The sequence below is a fragment of the Corvus brachyrhynchos genome, unplaced genomic scaffold, assembly GCF_000691975.1.
Source record: "Corvus brachyrhynchos isolate BGI_N302 unplaced genomic scaffold, ASM69197v1 scaffold60, whole genome shotgun sequence".
NCBI lineage: Eukaryota > Metazoa > Chordata > Aves > Passeriformes > Corvidae > Corvus > Corvus brachyrhynchos.
In genome coordinates this window covers 4,000,181-4,025,931 of record NW_008236767.1, presented here as the reverse complement: position 1 = coordinate 4,025,931, position 25,751 = coordinate 4,000,181, and the positions used below count along the sequence as shown (strand labels likewise).

The 25,751-nt window shown below is 36.9% G+C and overlaps 1 protein-coding gene across 3 annotated transcripts in view; it reads left to right on the top strand.

Annotated features, from left to right (window-relative positions):
- PCMTD1 (protein-L-isoaspartate (D-aspartate) O-methyltransferase domain containing 1) overlaps positions 1 to 25,751 on the top strand; it is a 40,675-nt gene that overhangs the window by 2,713 nt on the left and 12,211 nt on the right. For all 3 annotated transcript variants that reach the window (XM_017727444.1, XM_017727443.1, XM_008644918.2), the window contains exons 2-3: positions 13,917 to 14,343; positions 18,275 to 18,377. In XM_017727444.1, coding sequence (XP_017582933.1) covers positions 14,037 to 14,343; positions 18,275 to 18,377 — 410 coding nt within the window. In that variant the 5' untranslated portion in view covers positions 13,917 to 14,036. The remainder of the gene's footprint in view (positions 1 to 13,916; positions 14,344 to 18,274; positions 18,378 to 25,751) is intronic.

Here is a 25,751-nt window from a genome sequence, read left to right as displayed (position 1 = left end):
AACTGAAAGTGATGTTCTGTAGCTGATGATTAATTAGCTCTCTGTGTAAGAAAAGTACCTTGAAGTCTACAGCTCTTGGTACTCGTGAATGCAGACATGGTTTAATATAATCTCATTTATTTTATCTACTTAGAATGTAAATTCCTCAAAGCAAAAGTGGGTAGAATGTATGTGTGATCATGTTTTGCAAATGAATAATCAGTTATGTGACTGGCCTAAGGCACTCCAGGAATCTTCCGGTAGGGTCAGAAGTGGATCTGCGTGCTTCATCCTTTCCAACCAACAAGGGTGGGTTTTTGGGATGGAGAATTATTTTAGTGTATCTGCCTTGCAGAAGGGGTGATCATGCTGTTCCGCTCCATCATTTATGGAGTTATAGGGACTAAAGTCTAGTAGTTTATATTAAATATTATGGATATAATTGCATGAGAGCATCAGGAAATGACTACTGTGTTCCAATTCCTTTGGGACCTGTTTGTGTGCACTGGATGTTAATGAAAGCCTTCAGGCCTCCTTCGTGCAAGCTGTTAAAGCAGTTTCTACTGCTGTGTTAAGAAATTTGGGCTGGACTTTCGGTCCTTGAAGAAAGGATAGAATTTATAGTAGCTTAGGATGCTGAATGTATTTTTTTTCAGAACTGAAAGATAGCTGGCTGGCATTTAGAAGAGTGGTGTTGGTACTCTGTCCTTTTTGTCCTGGTATGTCACGCCTACTTCATGTTTTAGAATAGTGTTGCAAAGTTGGAAGTGATGTTAACTAACCTGAAGGAGCTTGGAATACTGATGGAATGTATGTTGTGTGCATTCTTGCTGAATCTACTTCTGATCAGAAGCTTGTTGAAAGTAAGACGAAAAGTAAACCATAAGCAAAGATGTCTTTAAAAATGGCAGTTAGTCCAAAGAAACTTATTTTTGGAAAGGAAAAAGGATTGGAAGCTGTAGGATTGGACACTGATCTTGAGAATGACTGCAGGGTCTTTGTCACTTGTACATTGTGAATACAGTTAGTATGTGACATATTTCTCAGTAAATTTTATCAGTCCTTTAAATTGAAGTGCAAAAATATAAATTGTCCTTTATTGTGAGGAAAAGACACTGGTTTAGAGGTCATTACAGAGCACTTAAACAAACAAAAACAGACAAAATCTCAAACTCCACAGCCCTGAAAGAGTATAGGCGTGACATCAGGAGTCACCGTGGGAACTCAAAGGCTACAGATTCTGGTGTATTCTCATGTGGTGGAGTTCTAGAGTGGGGAATGACTGCAGAACTCCTCTTCTTAGAGGGGCTGTCTTGTGGCAGAAAAATACTGGAGCCTGCTGCTTAGAAAATGTATTTAATGAAGGCTAATTTTGGAGTTCTGGCTTTGTTTTGTGTAATGTTTAGTGAAGAAAGGGTGTAAAGATCTTCCAGGTGCAGAGTATTGAGCTCTATGAGTTGCATGCAATTGGAGATTTGAGATACTGGGAGTGTTGTTAAGGTGACATAACAGGGGAGGTTTGGAATGCCTCTCAAGTACTGCATTTTACTTGATTTTTCTCAAAGTAGTATTTGCTGAGTGTACAGTTGCAAAACAAAGTTGGATTTGCTGTGTTTCTAGGGTGTAAAAGAGTACAGTTGGAATTAATGTTGAAAAACTTGTTTGAGGAAATAATTCAGAATTTGACAATAAAACGTTAAAATCAGGGTTAAAAGGTAACAGGCTTAGATCAAGTGGTTTGATAGCAACATGCGGTGTTCTGAATCCTGAATGAAAGACATTTATATGGAGGTGCTGTAGGGCATCTGAGTTGTTAGCATGCTGTTATATATGAGAGGATTTACTGAAGGTCTACATTATTTGAAGTATAAAAAAACCCCCAGATGTCAGACAGGATAAATCTGAAGCAGACGTAGCTGAGCGGTTAGGGAAGAGAGCCCTTGTCTTGGATGCTGACATGCATGTTTTACTGGAGATGGTGTGTGTTTAGAGACACACTTGCACAAAGAGCACGTGGACAACCAACCAATTCTGTGGCAGTGTGGAGACTGTAAACAGGATCCCTGTTCTGAATGTTTTTAGAACCTGGTGATGACAGACTGGTTACAAGTCACTGTCTCCAGGTTTGCTCTTCTGGTCTCTTTTGGCTAATGATGCCTTTTATCTGGTTGCTTTTCCAGTCCCAGCTGTTAGGTTCCTTTCAACGCAGTCTTAAAGCACACAGAAAGAGCAGCTCCTCTGACTTACTTGCTGACAAGCAAAGACAGGATGTGGGCAGAAGAGTTTTCTGTTTTGTTTTTTAGCACTAATTGTTGCTGTAGCACTGGCCAAGTAGCCAATAGTTAGCGTGTGCACCTAAAATAGCACTAGAGGTCTGTGTTTGAGCACTTGAGTCACATCGCAAGTACCAGAAGCTTGCTGTTTTTATTACAAAACCTTTCCTTTGCATGGTTTCTAAATAGATAAGTCTTATTAAAGCTGTCAGTGATCATAATTATTTCTTCCTTTTTTTTTAACAATTGTCTTGTTAAAGTCTTAAGTGATAGGTGCATATTTCTAATGGCAAATTAAGCAATCTTGAAAACTATTTTCAGGATGAATAGTGACAACTTTGTAATGCTGGATAATGTTCCTCCAGGAGGCATCTGTCACTGGGAAGATTTTTCTTCCAGCTGATGTCTACAAATGTCTTTTTAGATTTAGTGGTAAGAGTTAGAGTCAAATCAGAGTTGTTCTAAAATACTGGTTTAAGATGTAGTGAAAGGAAGTATGCAGTAATATTGTAGACACAAAAGGAATGTAACTATTAAAAGCTTGTATTGGTACCATCCTTCAAGCAAAGCAAATAGAATTTGTTATGAGTTGTCTTCAGGAGTGAAAGGGAACTAGATTTTAAAGAGATCATCTCAGAGATGACGTCTTAATTATTTGCTCATATTTTAGAAAGACAGATCTTCTTCTCCAAAAGGAGATTTCTGCAATGTGTGGGTTTTTTTTAAGTGAAGTGATAATAATTGGAATTGTTTATAGTAATAGTCAGCTAGTGAATCACAGTCAGTAATTGATATGCCTGTGGCATCCCTGTCCCAAATGAAAGGCTTGATTCCTATAAATGGTTGTTTTAACATTGAGAGGAATTAGGACCATGTGGTTGGCAGAAAATGAGAAGTGATTACTATTTTGAGATTTTATTATTTCCGTAGCAAATGTTTTTAGCAGATATTTGGGAATTAGCATGTGGTTTTCTTGACATATAAAAGAAAAAGCCAAGTAATACTACTCAACCCAGTCAGGATGACTGTACTGTATCATGGTCTGTATATCAGACTTAGAGATGATTGTGGGAACCACTATCCTCGTAATCATATTTGCAGAACAGTTGTTTTTTCTTGATAGGTATGACTGAAATGAATGCAAGTCAGCTTTGCTGAAAGAATGAGCTCCAAAGTTCTCTAAAGGAGATGCTTAATTTTGACAAATGGTTAATATTTCTGTAGTACTAATAAGTTCAAGTAATCAGGAATGCTGTATTTCTACTGGGACATGAGTTTGCCATTACAGAATTTAATTTTCATTTGAAAATTTTTGCCTGACACTCATGAAGTTCTTGTCTACTCTTGAAGTTCTTGTTGGTTTCTGGTGGATGGGGTTTTGCTGGCTATTCTTCTGCTGGGGCATGTGATCCTGCTCTTTATTTGCAAAACTGTCCCCTTTACCGTTTTGGGAATGAACTGTGATTTTCTTTCCATTCAGTGTAGTCCAGTTTGTTAAGCTCTGCTGTATTCTTCCTTCAAGAAACTCTAAATTTGGCATTATTGCAGTCAGAAGGTCAGTGAAACTGGAAGGACAGAGAAAAGTCGAGTTGCTGAGTTTTTGACTTCTGCTGAGCTGAGATCTGCAGTATTATAAAATCCCATAGGCCTTAGTCTCTCATTATTTGCTTCAGTTAATTATGCATTCATCATGACTAAGACTCATTACTGCCAAGTTTCCTGAGATTCTGTGATGTTTTCTGAAGTAATTCAGTTGTCAGAAAAAGTCAGTGTAAAATTTGACTTCTCCATTCTGGCATGCTCTGGATAAACTGGAGTTGTCCATGATATAACTACATCAGGTTGTGTGAGTGTAGCAGCCTCTTGCGTTATATCTGTAAACTACAGTTCTACCAGGTGAAAACCATGTGCTTTGTATGACTGCAAAAAACCTGATACAGTAAAATTGTGGGAGTGATGATTAACTTGAGCTGTGCAAGTGCACAGCTGCTATATGATAAAAGGTTCTCAACTTCCATTTCTTGCTGAAGAATTTGCATGGATATTTTGAAATGGTTACTGGAGCTTTCACAAATGCTCCAAATCCCTTCCAGACGACATCTGCTGTTGTTGGTACTGTAAGTAAATTATAACTTTGGAGTCAAATTTACAGTAGTACTTAATTCATACCTGAAGAGAAAGAAAAACAATAATTCAGAACCATTTTCAAGTTAAAAATGTGTTTATGTTTTGGTTTTAGCTTTTAAAGAAGGCCTATAAGGGGTTTTGTTCAAGTATTTCCAGTTTTTATTTTAGGTGTCCGTGGCCTCAGGTCCAGTGAGTTGTGAGGCTAAGCATGTATTCTCAGTAGCAAACAAACAAATGTATTCAGCGTGTACGTACATAATTTGCTACCACACCAACACAGGAGATGGCATTAATGCAAGCACAAACAGCACCAGTGACCTCATCCTGTTACCTTTTCTGGATGGCCAAGCTGAATGTCTGCAAACACGTGTGTATATATTACAAATCTTTCCAGTTACTGGGTTTAGGCACTTGTTCTGCCCTGGAGCTCTTCCATCCATTTGTGCCACATTGCCTCTTACACACATGCACATGCTCAGCTGCCAGTCCCAAACACCACAGATTCTCCAGCAGCTCACCTTGGACCCCTCTTTGTTCCTCCAGCAGCCGAGTCCTTCAGCTGCCTCTCTCAGCCAGTGTGTCCCATCCCAGTTCCAAGGCCACTCTGCTGGTTTGCTGGCCAGTCCAGCTTGGTACTCTGTGTGGTTACACCCAGATCTGCAGAAGCTCATGCCCTGCTTTGCTGGCACCACAGACCCACTGGCCCCTGTGACTCGTGGTCTGACTCCATGTCCTGTAGATACTGATGGACACCAAACAGAGGCCCAAGAGAGAGTTGTAAAAGGAGATTAACAGTCTGACAGGATAGGCAGAGCACAGCTGGACGCACATACTCACCTACAGCCTGCTCACAGGTGACCTGTCCCTCTTGTCGTCGTAGCCCTGGCTTTTCCATGCTTGTTTCTCACCAAGACACTGTGATTTTTCCCTTTCCTCACCTCTGGTTCCTCCCCTATGCATCCCGTCACAGGACTTGTGCCATCCCAGAGTCCCTTTCCCCTGAACTCCCTGGGAACTTTTGTAGCCCTGTAAGAGGCACGGTGGTGGTGGGAGTGTGGAGAGAGCCGATGGTAGCCCGGATCACCGTATTCACTTGTGTTTCCCCCATTTGTAAGTGCACCCCTGCTCCTCTGTGTGCAGAACAGCTTTCTATCACATAACCCAACAAGGTTAACTTTGATATGTGCAGGCAAATCATCTGTTTAATCATTTGCAAGCCCTGTGGAAAATTTTAAGGTAGAAGGTACTGACTGACCACAGAGGTGTAAATTAAAGTGATACCGTTACAAAAGCAATACTTTGAAACATTACCTCAAAGTAGGGAGAATAATAAAATATTTGCATGAAGCTTTGTGAAACAGACTTTGGTAACGGTATTAATGCTATAGCCTTTTACATTGTAAATTTAAGTGTTGATTTTTATTTTCCTGGATGACTAGAGACTTCTTGTTAAAATTTTATTCTGGATTTAGTTTGTACTTGATTTGTATGTTTTGAAAGTTTTGATAAATCATCTCTTTTGGTTAGAACTGTGAAAGGAGAGTTGATCTCTCTTTTATATAAAGTAAGCATTGAAAATCTTAAGTTAGAGAGATTTATGGACAAAGTCACATCACTTTAGGTTGTGCTGAACACATGGATTTATGGTATGTGTGGAGACTGAGACAAATTATGATCTGAATCCTTAAAGTCTAAAGATTTTGGATATGCAGGATTTGGGGATTAAAAAGAAGAAAGTGAGGTGGATATCCTTTGCTTTCTTTGACAAGATAAAAGTAACTCAGTGTGCAAGTGTTAGTAAACAAGTTACATTTGAAAAAAAATAGTGATTCCAGTATGATGCTTCTGAAGATTGCATCTGTGAAAGAATTTTGTGTCATGGTTCTGAGGAAGAGAAGCAGGAAACAGGAGTAGGCTTTACTCATTCTTCCCTCTTGAGAATTACAGGAGTAAGTAATAAAATAACTTCTCAAAACATATTATTGTATTGCACTGTACTGTTTTAAGAATCAAGCAAAGAAGCGTCAGGATTTATTCTTTCCTTAAACTGTATTTATTTAGTATCTCGTAAGAAGAGGATGCATAGTAAATAAAAGTTCTCAGGCTGTGAAAGAAAACATCCTGATAATACAGTATTTAAGTTATTTATGCTGTGATTATTGCATGCTATTTTGATGCTTTTAGATATATTTCCAAAGATTAGAAACCAAAAAGTTTTAGTGGTAAAGTTGATTGATATTTTTGTTTTTTAATTTGGCCTGGGGTTTTTTTTTGTAGAGACTGAAGTAAATGCATAGCTCCAAGATGAGGTTTCAAGTATCAGGAATGTAACTATCTTCTATTTTTACACTTGACCTCATTTCTGTTTTCTTTTGCTAAAGGCAACAGGCATATGTTGTTCTGTTGCTGCTGGAAGTGAGTTATTTAAATAGCTTGAAATGTTTATGTGCAATAAGTTTTTGAACTTTAGTACTGGCTGAAATAGTGAAAATTTTGTCATGGGCCACATTTTGCCTAGTCAGAGTTATATGAACTGTGACTTGATCTGCTTGAGAACTATAACTTCTGTGGTGAAAGGTTAGAAAAATATGTTTCAGTTCTTGTACAAAACCTACTTTGTATTTAATTATAAAAAAAGATTCTCCCTCCCCATCCCCCAGTTGTTGCTGGTGACTCTGTGAAGGTGATACTCAAAGTAAAGGAGCATCATTTTACTTTGGTTTGTTATGTTCTGGTCACCCAAACTAAATTATTAACCATTTTCTTTCATGAAGAAAAACAAGTTTTGTTTTAAAAATGTTGAGTATTTCAATTGTTCTTTATATATATATGTATATCAAGGTGTCTTAGATGGAAAGTGATCACAATAATATTAAAATTTGCAGAAATGGTTGTGTCACTTTAATGCCTTTTGCCTTTTCAGGCTAAACAAAATTAGATATACCAGAACTAGTTCGTTTTACACATCACTCTACAGCTCTTCTAATGCTTAGCATTTGCCTGTTGTGGCTTATATGAACCTGCTCTCTGTTAAATATTCTTCTACAAAGCTGTGTATTGTGGCAATGAGTTTTGCAGCCTGGTCACTCTGTAGCCCACTAATTTGTGAAATGTGTGCCCAGACATCAGTTTCTGATCTGCAAAACAGGTGCATGAGACTCAGTGAATATCAGACATATGTATGTATTAAACAAGATTGATTCATATCCCTTGTGAACTCCTGATATTTTAAGCAGTGAACAAACCACTATTACCTGGTACCTCCTGGCCCTATGGGTCTGTTTGGCCCTTGAGAGAAGCTTTTCGTCTTTCCCCTTTCTCCCATCCAGTCTGTGATAAAGCTCTTTGGCTAGTTCATGCTGGGCAAACTAAAAGTAGTTGTGGTCTGGGAATGGACAGAGCTGTAGGCACACCTCTCAGGAGCTGAGACCTTTACAAAACGTGCTAGAAGAGGACTGCCAGCTTCTGCATGGACACTGGTATCAGAGGAAGGATAGGGGATCTTCTGCATGTTAGACGTTAGGTTAAACTGATATCTTTTGCTTAGGAGATCTGTAATGGAACTTTGAAAGGTCACTAAGTCATCTTAGGCTCCCCAGAGACGAGAGTATTTTATGCATTGTCTTAACAACTAAGCAACAGGAAATGTTTTGGACTGGTGTGGGTAGAGAAGCAATATTAATTATTTTGAAGTCTGCAGTTGATGGTACACTATACAGACACAGAATCAGGGCAGAGCTAGTGTTCATTCAGTCATAAAGGTATACATATAACCTGTTGAGATGTAATCACCAGTTTGCCTATAGCAATTAGTGAGTCTATGTTTGAAGAAGAAACTGCTCTTGAAGCTTAAGAGGCTCAGCTTTGCAAGAGTTTTTTGTTTGCCCAGATTTTAAGCAATTAGGAGAGCTCAGTCAGGATGTGGGGTTAGCTGCACATTAAAATTTCAGTCCAGGAAGTATGTAGGATTGTTTGTTTTGCTTTGTAATAAAAGGTAATGAATTTTCAAGTCTTTATCAACATATCTGAGAACAGGTCTGGCATACAGAACTGATGTATAGAAAAATGTTCCTTTCAGCATTCAGTCCTTGGTATGGTATGAAGGGGGTAGGTAGAATTTCAGATGAGAAAAACAAATTAAGTACAAGAGAAAGCCCAGACCAAGACAGGAATGTATCCTAGTTCAAAGAAGAGAGAAAAACAATCAAACACAAAAACAACTAACAAAATTCTATGTTGTATTGTTATTTTTTTACTCAAGTTCATGTGAACTGTCTCAATTAAAAAAAAAAAAAAAAGTTCAGTAGCTACTCAGCAAGTTAGTCCAAAATTATGCCCTTGGGCAGCTACCAAGGTTAAATTCATTTGATCATGTGCTTATATGCTTGTCACTGATCATACATTTGTGGAGTTCCAGAAGTTTCAGTACCTCTTCTGAGAGAAATGCAGTACCATGTCTGCTGTTCAGTGTGTTCAGGTGACTGGAGGTGGAGGAAGAGTGAGAGCAGGCACATACCCAGAATCTTGTATAAACAGCTGTTGAAAGCTCAAACAGGAAGGTCAGGGCTTAAGCTTACATCAGACTTGACAAACATTTTCTGCCCAAGTAGGTCAGTGCAATTCAGGCTAAGTCAGTAGTTGTAGCTGTTTACATTCATTTGACTTAACGCTAATCCTGTAGTCTGTTCTTTGTTCCATTGCTGTATTGCAGAGAACCTCGAAGCATGCTTTGTGGAGTGCACTGCGTTGGAGAGCTGACTCTACTTGGTTTTGTACTTCTTTCTGTTTAACTTGAAGGGCTTCTTGAAGTGACCCACTTAACAGTAGGTTGGGAGTGAATGCTTTTAAGTAAGATTAGTCAAGACTATAGACCTCAAAAACGTGCAGTGTTCTCAACAGAGTTTTCCTTAATGCACCAAGTAGGATCATATATCCTAAAAACAACAGGTTTTCTTCTTTCATAGCTGTTAGGAGTGACAAAACAAATAGCTGTGGACGAGAAGGCAGTTCCAGTAGTTGGTTTTCCAAAGCACTTAGACTTTTTGCTGCCTTTAGTATCAGTTTAGCAGCAAGGTGTAGGTACAATTTTTGTTTTAATTGTTTGTGAAGATTTCATTCCAAAATACCTCTGTGTTCCACATTTTATTCTTATTTTTGTGGTCACCTACTACAGTTACTGCCAGCACATACGTCATATTTTGGTTTTCTCCAGTCTTTGCTGGGTGAAGGTAATATTAGAATTATTCTTTCCCTTTCATATCATAATCAATTATACTGTTTATTTTAAAGCTCCTGTTGAAATCTTAAGCTCAGCTCTGCAGTTCGAGGTTGAATTTCCTTGTGTGAGTTGCTGTTACAATACTTGGGAGAAAAAGGGAAACTAAATGGAAAATGGAGTCCTGTGGTTATAGGAGTCATTGCATGGGAGGACAGGTGCAGCATGATCTTGAGTTCATAACAGCTACAGGGGTGTCATTAATTGAGTCTGGACAGAAAGAAGTAAGTCTGATGCTTGATTGGTGGCCTGGGAAACTTTAAATCTCTGCTCATCAGAGCAACGTTGCTGATTTTTGACATGAGTAAACTGAAACTGTTAAATTGAATGAAGTGTTTCAGGCTCTTGTGTGCATTCATGGCTATTCCCTTCTATTGCCAGTCACAGAATATTCCTTTTTGGGGATATTGAACAGCTGAATCATAGTATTAATGTGGAGCTCAGTAATTTGTTGCTGTTTTCTCCCTCTCACAGGTAAGAGGGAACATTGATCAAGCAAGATTGTATTCTCTCTATGAGTTTAAAGTAATGTATCACACTCCTGATTCAGTGTCATGTTTCTCTAAGCCGATGTGTTAGTGAAAATAGTTGTGAGGAGACTTCAAATATGGCTGATTCCATTTATTATTTTATTTTCTATTTTCCATCCTTTGAAACAAAGTGAGGATCAAGTTAGTTGGCTCAATTAGCTTGTATTTCTAAGTAGTTATCTATATGGAGTCAGGTTGTGTCAGTATTACAAGATACCAAATTTTTTAGATACTTGACATCATACAGATTTAGCAGTGTTGATGAGGTTTTGTCTGGCAAATTAACTGGATACCTTGCTAGGACAGTATTTAAACTGTATTTAAGAGAGTGTGCAAGTCCTTAGTGGCCCAGGGAATTAACCTGAAGTGCAAATATATTTGTAGAAATTCTGAAACGTGCAAAACTTGTGTCCCTTTAAAAGCTGGCAAGGAAATCTGGTAAACCTTCTACCTCGTTACTAACTTCTCAGCTAAGAGTTTTGCATATCTTATAAAATAGTGAAGAATTAAAATGCACTCAAATTGTTGTCACTTCTTAGCCACATAGCCAAAAAATTGTTCAATTAATGTAAAAATGATTAAAAAAAAAATCAAAAGAACACCCAGAAATACTGAAATTGGTTACTAGTTAGGTCAGAAACAGAGGTGGTGTTACACAGTTGTGTGGATTGTTATGGAAATTGGAAAGTGTGTTTCCATCTCATTTTTATTGTAAATATAAGAAACTTCAAGATAGGGTTCCAACTTCTGAAAATAAATTCATGAGTAGTGTGGAATGAGAAACGAAGATTGTTTTAATTGTAGTTGGTTTTACTAACTGAATGAACCTTATCAAGACTATATTGAAATGTTAACTCCTAAACTGTAATTTCTATTGGCTTCTGTATTCCAAAGATTCCTGAGGCTAAAAGCAGTAGCTGCATTTTGTTATCTTGTCAAACCTTCCTCTGTCTTGTGAAATTGCTGCACCTCTAATAGGCATCAGAATGCTGCTGCTTGTGCTCTTTGTGAACTGTGTGTTTTTCAGTTTTAATATCAGGGAGCTTCACAGGATGTTTTTGGTGAGCATTCAGCTGTGTAGAAAGTTTTGTCATAATGTGCTCTTCTGTTTTTATCTTGGTCCTGTGTCAACTGTCACAAGGAAGATTTGAGTAACTTTCCCTTTTTCTCCAGCTGTGCTAAAATGGCTGCTGAGATGTTTTCTTTTGTGTGTTTAAAATATCTATCATCTCTGTGAGTAGTAGTTTTATTTTGATAAGCAACAGCTTATGAATATAAAAGCATTGGAGGAAAGTGAACTATCAAAAAGTATTTCTCTGCAGCACAAGAGGCCACTTCTCGTGAAAAGATCTATTTCTTTCACTTCCTAGGGCATTTTTGGTTTTGAAAAAAATACTTTCCATTTGACCAGCACTTTTTCCTACCTGTAGCTGTGGAGTCCAGAGTAGAGCACTGTAGTTGATTAATGAAAGCAAACCTAAACAAGATACCTAAAAAGCAAACACCATCACTGTCATCTACTTAATATCACCTTCTTCAGACAGGGGCAGTATATCCAGAATGAGATGTAACCTTCAACTGCACTGCCAAATAGCTACACTGTTCTGCTGTCTCATTCTTGAGAGGAGGGACTGTCCATTTCTTGTCTCCCCAGCTTCCCACAATGTCACGGTGTCAACCATGCCTTTTCTGTTCTTGGCTTTGAGATTCTGTGTGATAGCTATTACTGAAGTTGAGACACTTGGTGGGTGTCATCAGTAGAAAGTCTTGTGATACTGCAGTAACTTGAGCTGTCATGTAATGCCACGAATACAAAATTACCAAATACCTAAAAAATTCTGTTTCAGTGTTGTGAGTATTGAAAATCAGAAAAATGTTATTTACAGGAAGTAAATATTATGTGAAAGTAGTGAAGACACTTGTTGATGGAAATGCTAATAAAGCTTTACGTTTTCTCATCTGCGGGCTCTGCACATTTGCTGGCGCAGTGCTGATGGCGAGCCGAGTTCTCCATCTGCTGGCGTGAGGTGGAAGGGCTGGAAGCAGCAGTCCCATTTCTCAAATGTAGCAGCTGAGTTTAGTCTTCAGAAAACTCAGTTCTTACCTTTGTGTTTTTATTTAAAATTACTTCCAAACATATCTCAATATAATCATGAACTTTTTAGTATGAAAGATGGCAGAAACTATTGCGTTAGTCACTGTAGATTATTTAACCGAAGTATCATTTGATTCATTGGACCTTGAGGTGTGGTGCAAGTGTAAACAAATGAGTAGGGCTGGAATATTTTTATGAACTACACTTAGTAAAAGTCTCTCTCAGGTTTCATATTTTCTGTCCAAGTTGTCCTGTAATTTTTTCACAAGTAGAAAGAAATAATTCCTGTGCAGTTGAACACACACAGGCCTACTTATCCTGCTGTGGAACACTAGGGTGTTCAGAAGTCTATTTTTTTACTTTAATCGAAGATTTTTTTTTGCTGGATAATTGCACCTGGTGACGCTTTACCTCTTTCCATTCCTGAATGTCAGTGGGAATTGGTTTTGCTTCAGAGGGAAACACACAGCTGGATGGTGAACAGTCATCATTTCACCTCTGATTTACCAGGGCTTTAGCAGCCCTGAACATTGCACCCCCTCCCCAGTAAACTCCCCCCAGTTTATATGACACCCTATGGGATGGAATATCCCTTTGGACAGTTCAGGTCAGCTGTTCTGGCCATGCTCTCTCCTGGCTCCTTGTGCAGCCTTGCTCATTGGCAGAGTGTGGGAAATGGAAAAGTCCTTGGCTTAGGGTAAACACTACTGAGCAACAACTAAAACTGCAATGTGTTATTTTGATACTCACTGTGTACTCTATTCACCTAGAAGTGGTGCATTAAACTTCCTGTTTTCCTGTCTCCTAGCCTTCTGTTGCTATTTTACTGGTAATTCATGCAACATGAAAAATGTTAACATCTGGATTTTGAGTTTAGTAATTAATAATGAAGTAACTGTAGATAAAACACAGATCTGAAGGAATTATTTTGAAGTTAATATGACTTATCACAATGTGCTGTGTAGAATTACACTTAGGACTTGGCAAGCTGTTGAAAAACTTCTAGGTACGTAGGAATTTTTATTCCTCTAGTGAATATGGCAGGTGTTAGGAGGCGCTCAATTACTTGGAGGGCTTTCCTGTTTTGATTCCAGAGCAGAGCAATGTGCCATTGTATCTGCACTAGTGTTCTGTTTCAGCTCAAAAGTGAACATCTGAAAAGCATCTCCATCACCCCTTACTGGGCTTTGTTTCCCCCCATGGGGTGATCTTAGAGCATAGAAACCCAAATTCTTTCAAAATTAATTAAGGTGGTACATACTCCAACTGCTGTTGGGCATTTAGTTCTCAGGATGGGATTAGAGCTTGCCCAAAGGCAGTTGCTGTCCCATCCATGCCCCCTCAAATATATAACATGGGTGATGGCTTCTTGGCCCTGCAGTGTTTGCAGTGTCTAGTAAGCACTTCAGCATAAGGGTTTGCAGAATGTAGACAGCCCATGTTGATGTATTAAGCTTGTGTTCCTCAGCTTTGAGGTAAAGTGTGAGGGGCAGAATTTTGATTAAATACTAGCTGTCCTGACTCATAGTTCTGCTTCACAAAGTTACCCAGTACTAACAATATTTCATCACCTGCTAATAGTTGTTAATTTCTTTGCCTTTTGAAACTCAAGTTATGTAAATATATCTGTTTTGCAGGATTCACTTGTGATGGCCTTCTGAAAAAAGAACTGAGACTCCATTACATACATACACTTTTGGGAAAACGCTCCTCCTAATGTATTTTGCAAACTAATTGAATTACCATAGAAGTTCAACATGGGAGGAGCTGTGAGTGCTGGAGAAGACAACGATGACTTAATTGATAACTTGAAAGAAGCTCAGTATATTCGCACCGAGAGTGTGGAGCAAGCCTTCAGAGCAATTGATCGTGGTGATTATTATCTGGAAGGATACAGGGACAATGCTTATAAAGACTTGGCCTGGAAGCATGGAAATATACACTTGTCAGCACCTTGCATTTATTCTGAAGTCATGGAAGCACTGAAACTTCAGCCTGGATTGTCTTTTCTAAATCTGGGTAGTGGAACCGGATACTTGAGTACAATGGTGGGATTAATATTAGGTAATTATTAATATTAGGTAACCTGAATGTTTTTATTCAAATATGGTGGGTTTGCATATTTTAGAAGATTATGCAAGCCCTGTAAAACCTTACTTTTACTTCTTTAACAATGACAGTACCATACTTAAGACTGGCTCTTTGAGATGTGTTGTTCAAATATTGTTGGTTATCTGCAAGCAGTTCACTGGTGCTGTAGTTTGGTGACATTTCGTGGGATGTTTTGAAAGAGGCAATTCTTCCTGCATTCTGTAGTCTACAATTCTCATTTGAAAGAAAACAATCCTTATTTTTGTTTAAAAGGGAAAGGTAGAGTGGAACAATTTTTGAAGACTAAAATTTTCATCTGCATTTGCACTCTATTCGTGCCCTTACTGTAGGTTACTGTTTTGATCTTCAGTTTATGGAAAGGAAAATCTAAATCTAAATTGTAAAGGCTAATTTCTCTTGAAGAAATTTAAATGAAAAGTAAATTTGTATCAGTATGCAAACAGTTATTTTAAAATACATTTAATCTTTTTTTAGTGGGAGAATTTTGGGATGTAGACTGATGAGACTGTTTAATTGCGTCTGTAGGTTTTGAAAAGAGTTGAACACACTAGCACTTTTTTCTTGTTTTCAAATACATTTCCTATATGAAAAAAGATGGAATTAAATATTGTTGCCTAAATTAAATTTTAAAACCTGGAGAGAAAAATGCATTAAATTTCCTTTTGCCAAACATGTAGATTACAGAACACATACACCAACAACTAATTTTTTTACAAATTAATTTCACATTAAAATAACTACAGCTGTATTATGTAATGTAGTTTTCATAGATAGTTTTTTTGACCATATTACGTGCAATTTTTCTTTGGTTGCAGAAACCTTGCTGACAGGTAATATACACATTTTGCTTATATTTATTTATATACAAAACTAAGGTGTCAAGAGTTGGTTTTTATTTTTCAATTAATTTAGTTACTTTTTGGCATCAGTTCTTATTTATTGGAAGGAAGAAATTATGGCTAATAGTGCATAACAAACATCATTTGTTGGTATCTGCAGTATCTTTTGTTCTAGTTAATACTAATAAATACAAGAGATTCCACTGTGTTGTGGAAACAGGAATTATGTTCATTCACAGGTAAAAATAAGATAAAGCTATCTACTCTCTTAGAGTGTTGCTTTTCCCTGTTTGGGAGTGTTCCTAATTGAGAGTAGATATTTTAATTTAGATTGTAATATTTTAAATTTGGTATTAAAACTATTACTAAATAGTGCAGCATTTTTTTCTCTAAAGTGTTTTTTCAGGGTAGTGACTAATGGTACTTGTTTATTTCTGTTTTGTGGAAAGCTTTGTTATGTCATTATTCTTTCTTAGCTACTGTCTTAAAAAAAGAAATTTGTTTATTGCACTTAATTGTCTATATTATGCGTATCTCTGTATTTAACCAATTGCAAGTGGCTGTTGAATGCTCCTGGGTTTGACCTCTCCATATCAATCAGAATTCCTGTCCTTCAGAATAATATATGCAGAGTTGAGGAAATCAAACAGGAAAAGACTTGTCTTCTATAGGGGGTGAGATTGGCTGACAGCCTGTGGAACAGCACAGTTACCCTGCAGATGTTCCCAAAAAGGCAGCTCAGGTGCTGATAGGCACTAGCAGGTCTTGTGCAGCCTGGAGTAGCAGCTGCCCAGCTACTTACAAAAGTAGATTTTCCGTGTTTCCAGAGTGCTGTATGCTGTCACCAAAGTCTTAGTGCTGTAATGTGTTTTAAGTTCTAGCCTGAGGCGTGGAAGGTGTAAATGCAATTTGTGCCTTTATTTTCTTACTATACTCCTTCTGATAAAATTAGTTACGTATAATAATTCTACTTCAGTGTTTGTTTTAAATCAGGGAACAGTTGCTTTAACACAGAAAAATAAACAGATGTAATTTTCTGACAAATAAACCATGTTCATTTTTAAAAGGTCAGGTTTTTTTCCAAACAAATTTCAGCATATACTGCAGTGAGGAGCAGAATCATGCGGGTTTTGACAGTAGTTGGGTATCTTTCAATTTGACAGTGTAGTGAGTAACGTTTCTACCACATTGGTTAAATTATCAAATAATCTGAAATCAGTGATCATTTCTAAGTATAGCAACATGCTTAAAAGACCCTGCACCAATCCACAGAGATTAAATTAACTGTTGCTGATACTGTTAAAATGTAAACGAAGTTCCAGCTAGGTGGTGGAAATGCTAGCTCATTATGCTGAAAGAGGCCAGTGGAGAAGTTGGTTTCACATTTTTATAATAGCTGACTCTGCTTACATGTCCAGCTGTGACATTCCCAGTGAAAGAAGAGCACACATTTCTCATCTTTCCATTTAAATTATGGATACTGTGGTATATAATGATGTGGTAGTGTTTTGCATTCATAGTTTTAATTTCAAGATGTTGGAGCAACTGACATTTGCAGGATGTTTTAGTTGTTTTTAAAGTTAGGTACTTGAAGGAATGTACATGTGAATTTTTGGACAGATGATGTTTATGCATTTTGAATTTACTTTGAGGTTAAAGGAATTTTTGATTAATTTTTAAGTAAAGAAAACATACCTTGAATGCTGCTGTATGCTGTAGAGCTGTTAGAAACATCATAGCTTATTATGGTACAAGAGAATATTAAACAGCTAGAAAGGAATTGCCTATGCCAATGCTTGTCTTAAAGTGACCAATAAGAAAATGAATTTACAGGAAAAATGTCAGCAGGAGGTACATGTTTTCGCAAGTTCTGAGAAGATCTCTTGGATGATAGCTACCTCTTGCCTGTAGTCAGTGAGGTCTTATGAGCACTGCCGGTGGTAACCTTGTGGATTGGTTTTATTTCACCCAGTAGGAAATGTTCTAAACTATGCTAAGAGTTGCAATTATTGATCAGCTTAATGGTACATAGCTATATGCTATATTTCTATTGCAGTAAAACAGAACCTCTCTTATTAACCCTAGTCTGTTTTGTTAATCTGTAGAAAAGACAAATTGAGTTCTGTTTCACTGGAGTAACATCATGGAGCTAAATATTTAGGAAAGATTTAGAATGCAGTAGAGGATATAAATATAAGTTTTGTCTAATCTTATTGATGTTTACTTTTCCCCTTCCCTCTCCCTTTTCCAATTCTATGCTCCAATGACTAAGGACCCTGGGCTATGAGTGCATGTTAAATTTAGAATCCTCACAGCAAATGTGACTGTCTGATTCAGATTCCTTCCTGATGTGGATAATCCTCATAATACTGTCTCATGATTTCTTCTTGTTCCTGAAATATAGCATTAACTTTTAGCACACAGTATGACTTGGAATTATACTTGGGTTTGATCACAGGAAAGCAATGCAACTGTGATGGGATTGTGATGAGTGAACATAATGTGTGGGCAATTTCACTGTTCTAGATGGAAATTAATTATTATATATAACTAAATCAGCAACAAATTTCTGATTATGCAACCTGCAAAATAGAAGAGCATATAGGGCTAAAGTATATAATCCTCAATCTCTAAATTGTGAGAAGATTAAAAGTTTGCCATAAGAAAGCTTCAAAATTTAAATACAAAATACAGACTAAATTATAATTTTTATTTGTTGTACTCCAAGTAAATAATGTGTTGAAAAAGAGTTTGCTCAGACTGACTTCATCATAGTCAACATTTCCTGCATGTTTACAAAGAAAATTCATTCTGTATTCGTTTTGCTGTAGTTCTGTCCATGTTCTTTTATTGAACCTTTGGCCTTTTTACCTTCCTCTTAAGCACCAGTAATGCAGGTGCAAAAAGTAATTTTGTCTAGCAGTGTTTGGAGACTTCGGTTTTATGCATTTTTAATGTTTTCACAGTATAGTGCTGTTCCATTCAGTTTTGCTGTGCTTAGAAAAGAAACACCACAAAAGACACCATGCTATTTTTATTTACAGGACCTTTCGGGATAAATCATGGAATAGAGCTTCATTCAGATGTGGTAGAATATGCCAAGGAAAAGTTGGAGAGCTTCATAAAATACAGTGATAGCTTTGATAAGTAAGTATCTAATTTGTCTAGCTTGCTTTGCAATAACATTTTTGGTTTTAAACTCAGTGTGTCATTGCTTATGAGCTTAGGGAGGGGAGAAGAATGGCATCACACAACCAAAACCTAAGACTTCCAGTTTGTGGCTCTACTTCATGAGGTAAGTTGAGGCTTAAGAAAACACACTTTGGAAGTATGGGAGTATTTCTGCTGTGCAGTGCTTAGTGAAATGGATTTCCCTGCATTTTGTCAATGTGTATACATACATGGGCACACATATGTATGTGCATGTACATGCATATATACATTTAGGAGAGTGCCATGATATGTGGGTGTCTTTGCATGTATAGAGCAATTTTTATCCATTAAGTCAGTTTTTATTATGTAATTGTGCATCATCTCTCTCTACAGTATTAACTTTTTTTTCTAATCTACCCCTGTTGATCTGGACACGAAGAAATTTTTCTGATGGTCCTTGTGTTTACTCCCTGAAGAGAAGGACTTAAGGGTAGTCATCTGTGCTTGTAACACTACACATTTTTACTTCTGGGTGTAACTCGGGGTTACAGGGCTTTGAACCTGATTGCTTCTACCTACTCAACAATTTTTTATTATTTTAAGCTGGCCTGTAAGTGTGTTGGGCATCTCTGCCTCTATGGAAGGGAAAGCAAGGTTCTGGCTAGGGCTGTTCTTTGTAAAGACTTCTTTCTTTGCAGGCAATAAATTTTCCAACAGTGATTATGAGGTAGCATCTGGAAACGCAGAAAAGCTTTTGACTTATAGGAGGAGTAGCCTAAAAAATTGCACATTCTATACCTCTTTCTTCCCTAGTGGGCAGTAAAGAAAATTCTTGCTGTCTTTTTACCTGTGTAATGTGCTTTATAACTGCCACATTCTTGATTGTTGGCTGAAGCTCAATCCACTTTTTTTCATACCCCTAACTTCAGGAGCTTGTCTGACCACAAGTCTTTCTCTTCATGTTCCTAAGTAACAGAAAAGTACCATCCTAGTGTTACCTGTGTCTGAAGTCAGTTTTGGAGTTCTGATACTGGTTAGATTATTTTAGTACTGTGTTAACCCAGTAAAATAAATAAAATCATGTAGGAGAAAACGCCTATGTTTAATTACTATTGTGTTAATTTTAATACAAGCATTTATGTTGGCTGAGGTTAATCTATAACACAAGCTAGAACAAATAAAAATGAATTCAGTGAGGAGCTTTATGATGCAATTTATGGGTCTTAAAAAATGTGAAATATGGTCATTTTTGATCAATCCTAATACTGCATTATTGGCTCTGTTAAGTTGGATGTATCTGCTAGCTAGTGAATTCCTGCACATACCTGTACTTGTGCGTTACTGTAGGTGTCTGTACAAGACATACAAAAAAGCTGGTTTTGCTTGGAATGTCTTTCCAACCAGGTGATAGGTTTATATACAGAAATTAAAGGAGATTGGGGTAGCAATGTTTTCTCATTGTTGAAGCAAAATTTGATTAGGACAGTTTAGTAAACGAATAGCAGAACACTGGGGGGGGCTGGTTACACTTTAAAACATGCAAGAACTTGAGACAAGCAAAACAAAACTGTTAAACAATGCAAGCAAATGTTAGTGTTATATGTGTATTGTGTTTCAAAGAAATAAGACTCTCACCAGCATAACAAAAATTATACTTTTATGAAAGTGCTTTTTGATAGAAATCTGCCTGTAATAGCTGCAGTGCAGCTGATACAATAGTGGTTGCCTGGTTGGATTTTGTGTTTTGGGGGGAATTTCCAAGTTGTCTGCATAGCTGATTCTGGCTGACTGCTTTCTTTGTAAATATTCTGTATTTTACTGTATTTAATGAAGATGATGTGTGGTTTTTTCTGTGGTAGGGTTCTTTAGTATTTGTTTCTACTGTAAGTATTAATATAATATACTGAATTTTAAGCAGACTCTCAAAGTAATGTTCTCTGACTCAGTAAGTCTGGTTTTGATTCTTGTTTCAGTAACTTTTTCCTGCATCTTCATTTATAAATGAAAGATTTTTACCCAGAGTTATGGGACTGTGGCATCTGAACTTAACTATTGCTTTGGTCAGCTCAGTATTTGGCTGAAAGACCATCCAGGGAAGAGGTGTGCGGTATCTGTCTGCTGCTGAGCACTGGTGTATACTGAGCAGGAGGTCTCACTGTTTGAAAACAGATTATATGGCAGACTGGTATGAATGAAGTCACTGTCTCAGTGAATGTGTGCGTGAAAAATAACTTTCACTTGACCAGCAGCCTCTAACAAGGCACCCAGAGGACATAAGGAGCACAGAGACCACAATGTGTGTTCCTGGCACTAATGGAGTTATGTGAATGGGAAATTCAGTAAAGCTTTGCTTTGCCACTTCCCTGCATTCTGTCTTTAGTGTATCAAGTTCTACAGTCTGGTCTGACTGTTCTAAGCATTCTGCTTTTGAAACAAAAAACACGGTTTTAAATTTGTGGGTAGGTACCTGGAGAGCTTCAGCATGGATAAAGTGTAAATAAACACTTTGTAACTTTGTTCCTTTGCTTGGACCAATAGGCCTTGGTTTTGCATCTGACTTTTGTGTGCAGCTGGGTCATGATCGTTTAGGTGGGTTCTTGCCTAATAAAACAAGATAGAATATTGCTTTGATGCTGTTTGTATGGGAGAATGTTCCAGTGCTGTGTGATACACTATAACTTGCTTTTTTGATTCCCGGTACTAATGTTGTTGAAGTACAATTAAAAATTTGCTTTTCTATGATTCAGGTAAGGTACTTCACCAGAGACCTGATACTATATAATATAAAGTTGTCATGTCCAGAAGGATTTGAGACTCTCTCTCAGACTAAAGGGAGGGTTGTCTATCTGTGGTAGCTGGTCTTATCTCAGTTTTGGCTTCTGGAACTGTTCATTGGAAGAAGACTTCTCAGATACCTGTTTTAAGAAAGGCAAATAATTCCAGTAATTACTTGTATCTGTATCCATATCCCACCAATCTATAAAAACAGTGTTCCTCTAAATGGAGGTGGAGTTGTGCATTCTGAAAGATAAAGTGTGCCTTGATTTACTTGATGATATATGTTTGCCAGTAAAAGCAAAGGAGAAGTTTTTTCTTGAAAACATCTGAAAGTGTCATGATGGTTGAGGTACAAAGATTTTAGGTATAGACTAAAGAAAACTCTTCTAGTCTGAAATGTATGTAAGGCTCTCTTTCATTCTTGAAACCTTCAGAGAATGCATGCCAATTAAGGGGAAAAGAATCATTCCTTAAGAAGGCACTATCTAAAACACGTATGTTCAAGTACGAGGCCCCGCTTCACCTGTTTATTGAAGGGGAATGTGTTGTCTTTTCTGCTCCCATTCAACTTCTAGACCTAGAATATCCAGCTCGGAGAGAGAGCCAAAGGGCAAGGCTAGGTTGCCCATCTTCTAGCACCTTATCAAAACCCAAACCTGGGTAAGCTGGTGAAGTCCCTGCTGTGAAAGAAAATCACCAACCCTTCTCAGGATCAAAAGAAACCACTTCAATGGTAAGTGACAAGAACCCTAGTACTAATTCTGGGATAATTGTTATGGGTGAAACTTCTTCCTGAAGTCCTGTAGTAGATTGTGTTGGCATTGAAGAGCAGTAAAGAACGTCTTCCATCAGAGTATTTTTCTTCATTGAAATGGACTCTAAAGGCTCACTTTGTAAATTAAAGTAGATTTGAAAGGCAAGTCCCTTAGTGTACACACAAAGGAGAATAAAGCTCCTTCTTGCTGGTCAGCTGGCTAGTGACTGCAGTAAAAATGTAAGCAGGAACAGCGAATTGTCTCCAAAGCTTACTGATGGCTTTCTCAGTTTAAATCTTACTGATAACTTAATTTCAGATAGTGTAAATAATGTTTTTTTAGTGGTGAGTTCGTTCTTGTTGAGATTTAATCTAATCAGAGCAACACAGGTAGTGGGGTTCTTGATGCCAGAGATTATGTTAAAGAAAAGGGAAGGAAAACAGGGGTTTGAAACATAGCCTTTTTTTTTTTATTTAGGGATATGAGGGAAATACTACTTCTCATTCTTTTATCTTGTAAACCAGAAGGCTCCAAAGACAATTGAATCTCCTCTTACCTGGGGAGGAACTAAACCTGCATTTTCCAAGTATTTTATAGTAACAAAAATATATATTCTTGCCTGTAGAAAAACAAATAAAATACCTTTTAGAAATAAATCCCATGATGGACACTGCCTTTCTTTGGAAATCTTTTATGTCTACAAGTTTGGTAGTACTTAAATTTTTTCTTACAATAAAACAAGTGATGACAATACTTGGTGTGTGGCTCCTATAAAAGCTGTTGTTTCACAGAAATCCACAGTAGAAAATACGACTTCTTCAACCTATAAAGTCATTTTCTGCTTCAGTAAAAATAGAAGGAAAATACTTTTCTAGTTTTTTTTTTAACAGACAAATCTTTCTGTAGACTTTTTCTGTGGGTATATTAGGGCCTTGATAATAAACTGAACTGACAGAAATTTTTTCTTGCTTCCCTATGCTTGTTCACTTTTCTTAAAATTCTCTGTGGAATTGATAAAAAGTACTCCTTCAGTAGTATTTTCAATTTACTACCAAAGTTTAGATATAATATAGTGAAGTTGTATTATTGAGGTTAAATTTTGTAAATCAGTGTTGAAGGAAGAGTATCATTAGTCCATAAGTATTTTTAAGAACCAGTATTGGACTTTTTTTTCCGGAATGTTTGAATAATGTGCTTTGAACCACTCAATGAAACTGATGAGAATATCAGAAATTATGAACAAGATAGCTAAGGAGCAAGACAGTTTTAGTCAGACATGAAAAATGACAAATACAAGTGAGGTAGAGAGATTCTCACTATCCCTACAGCATTGCCTGGAAGCTGAAAAAATGTTCAAGGCAACATTACTGAATAGAAATTTTGCCAGCACCGCTTTTGGCTATTACTGTTCTAATTGGGTGTAAGGGACTTAAAATGAAGTCAACAATGGGAGCTTCTCAAAGATGTAATGTTTTAATCTGTTTGTTTTCTAGTATTTCTAGTATACATGCAAAAGGTATCAACAATACTAGTAGGTGAAAAATGTGTAACTTTTCAGCAAAACATGCTAGAAATACATAAATATACATTTATACAGAGCCAAAGACTAGTTCAAAAAGCTTGGAAAAATACTTAAAAGAGATGCAATGAACAGTGGAGAAAGAAATAGAGAAAAGGTGATAGAGGAATAGAGGAAAGAGCTTGCCATCTTGTCCTGATATTGCCCCACTTCACGGGAAAAAAATTAACAGTCTTCAAACATTGTTTACCTTTGTATCTGACTGGTGTTAGCTCTAGAGCATTTTTGCAGTCAACTAAAATGAGAGAGACTAATGAGTCATAGAAATCAAAAGCTATTTCATTAATCTGCTTTATGTTCTTGTAGCATGTTATATCACATAAAGCTGTGTGAATATTAACCTTCATCTGTTGTTTTCAAAGAAGAAAAGTTTTAAAACCTGAAAAATTGACTAAATGATTTGAAAACTTCTTCAAAGCTTTTTTCAGTGAATACATTAGTGTTTAAACACTAGGTTCTCGGAATGCTTGGAGTAAGGTTACTGATTTAGGAAATACTTGTTTGATATAGGAAAAGCTCTGAGATTGTATTCTTAATTCAACTGGACAAAGAAGCCACACCTTTCTAGGTTAAATGATGTGTAGCTTTTCGGTCTGTGTCTTCAAATCAGTATGGGAACTCAGTCTGCAACTGCTGTAGCTTCATACACCAGTTTTTGGGTTTGTTTCTCTTCACCAACAAATGTGCCAGTACTGGTGGGGGTTTTATTTCCTTCTTTCCTCTCTTTTTCTACCATCCTGAGGAGTCCATTTTTGGAAAGTATGGCTAGCAGTATATTAGAGCTAGGACAAAAGTGCATAAGTATAGGACAAATGTAAGTGTTACTTCCTCATCACAGTAAGCAAAATTGTTTAATGTTTTATCACTTATTTTCAGACTCAACACATTTTGCAGATTCATTTCAATGTCTGGTTATTAATGTATTTGATGGTTTAAGGGTAGTTTGATAGAAAGCTAATTCCATGAGTTCTTATGCTGGATTTACTATTCTGTTATGAAATATTTATTAAGATATGTTACGTTTTGGGGGTTTTTTCCCCACAAAGACTTGAGTGAAATTCTTTCTACTAATGTCGTGTCACTGTAGTTCAAATGACAAATGTTAACAACTTGCCAACCTTTTCTTATACATTATTAAAATAGAACGGTGGTCCTTTGTGCCCTAAATTTAAATAAATTTAAATAAATTTCCCATTAGAAGGGGATTACTTAAAGCAGTTCGGTGGTACTGAATGTGAATTCAGGCTTTTTAGACGTTTGAGTTGACCAACTAAAGGAAATGTGTGGATTGGAAAACAGCATACTAAATTCATGCTGACATGGATTTTCTTTCTATAAGGGCTGTGAACAGTGAGCTGAGAGATATGAGTGTGTTAGTAAATATGGGGATAGGCGGAAGTGTACTGTCAGATGATAATTCTGATGTGAATGTAGTAGTTAGGAGGTGTAAAATGTACCTGGAGTGGTGCTGGTTTTAAGAACTAAATAATTCTTCTCTTAGCAAAAACAGTTTTAAGTGGTTCCCCAATATTGCTTTTTTTAAACATCTCATAACATGTTTTACTGTTTCCTTCAGATACAAATCTGTGGATGCTGGCAGGTTTTTTTCCTTCAAATAACTTGTTATTTTTCTCTCCAATTTTATTGAACTTGTTTTTTTTTTTTTCTTTTTAAATCAAGTATGTTTACCATTTAAAACAACAAAAAGGGAGACAATCCATACCTCCTTGCACCTAGTCTCATCTTCACGAGACATCAGCATAACATCCTGCATTCATGGAGGTTGTATATGTAGAAGAGCTTAGCCCAAGAAGTGTCCTGTACATATTCAGAGCTGGAAGTAATTAAAGGTAGGGTTCACGGGTGGGTATCATATTAGGACTAACCAGTGAATCCCCTTGTAAAAAAATCCCTGCTGTTAGGGTGAGTTAGTGCTATACTCTCTTGTTTTTTTTTAATTAGTATTTTGCTATGACACATACACTAGATTGGTGGATATGGATACAAGAGCAACAAACTTTACCTTAGTTCTTTGCTGTAAATGTTTTAAATGGCTGTTTATTTTATTATAGTAGTAATACTTTGCTGTGTTGATATCTATAGGGAATCTGACTTTAAAACATGGGCAGTTACAATCTATTACTTGATCATTTTCTTAAGTTTCTGCAGCAGAGGCAAAAACTCACTTTAAATTCTACAGATTTTTTTTTTTTTTTTTTTTTAGCTGGGAAAAAAGCACTTTGGCTTTGTTGAGCG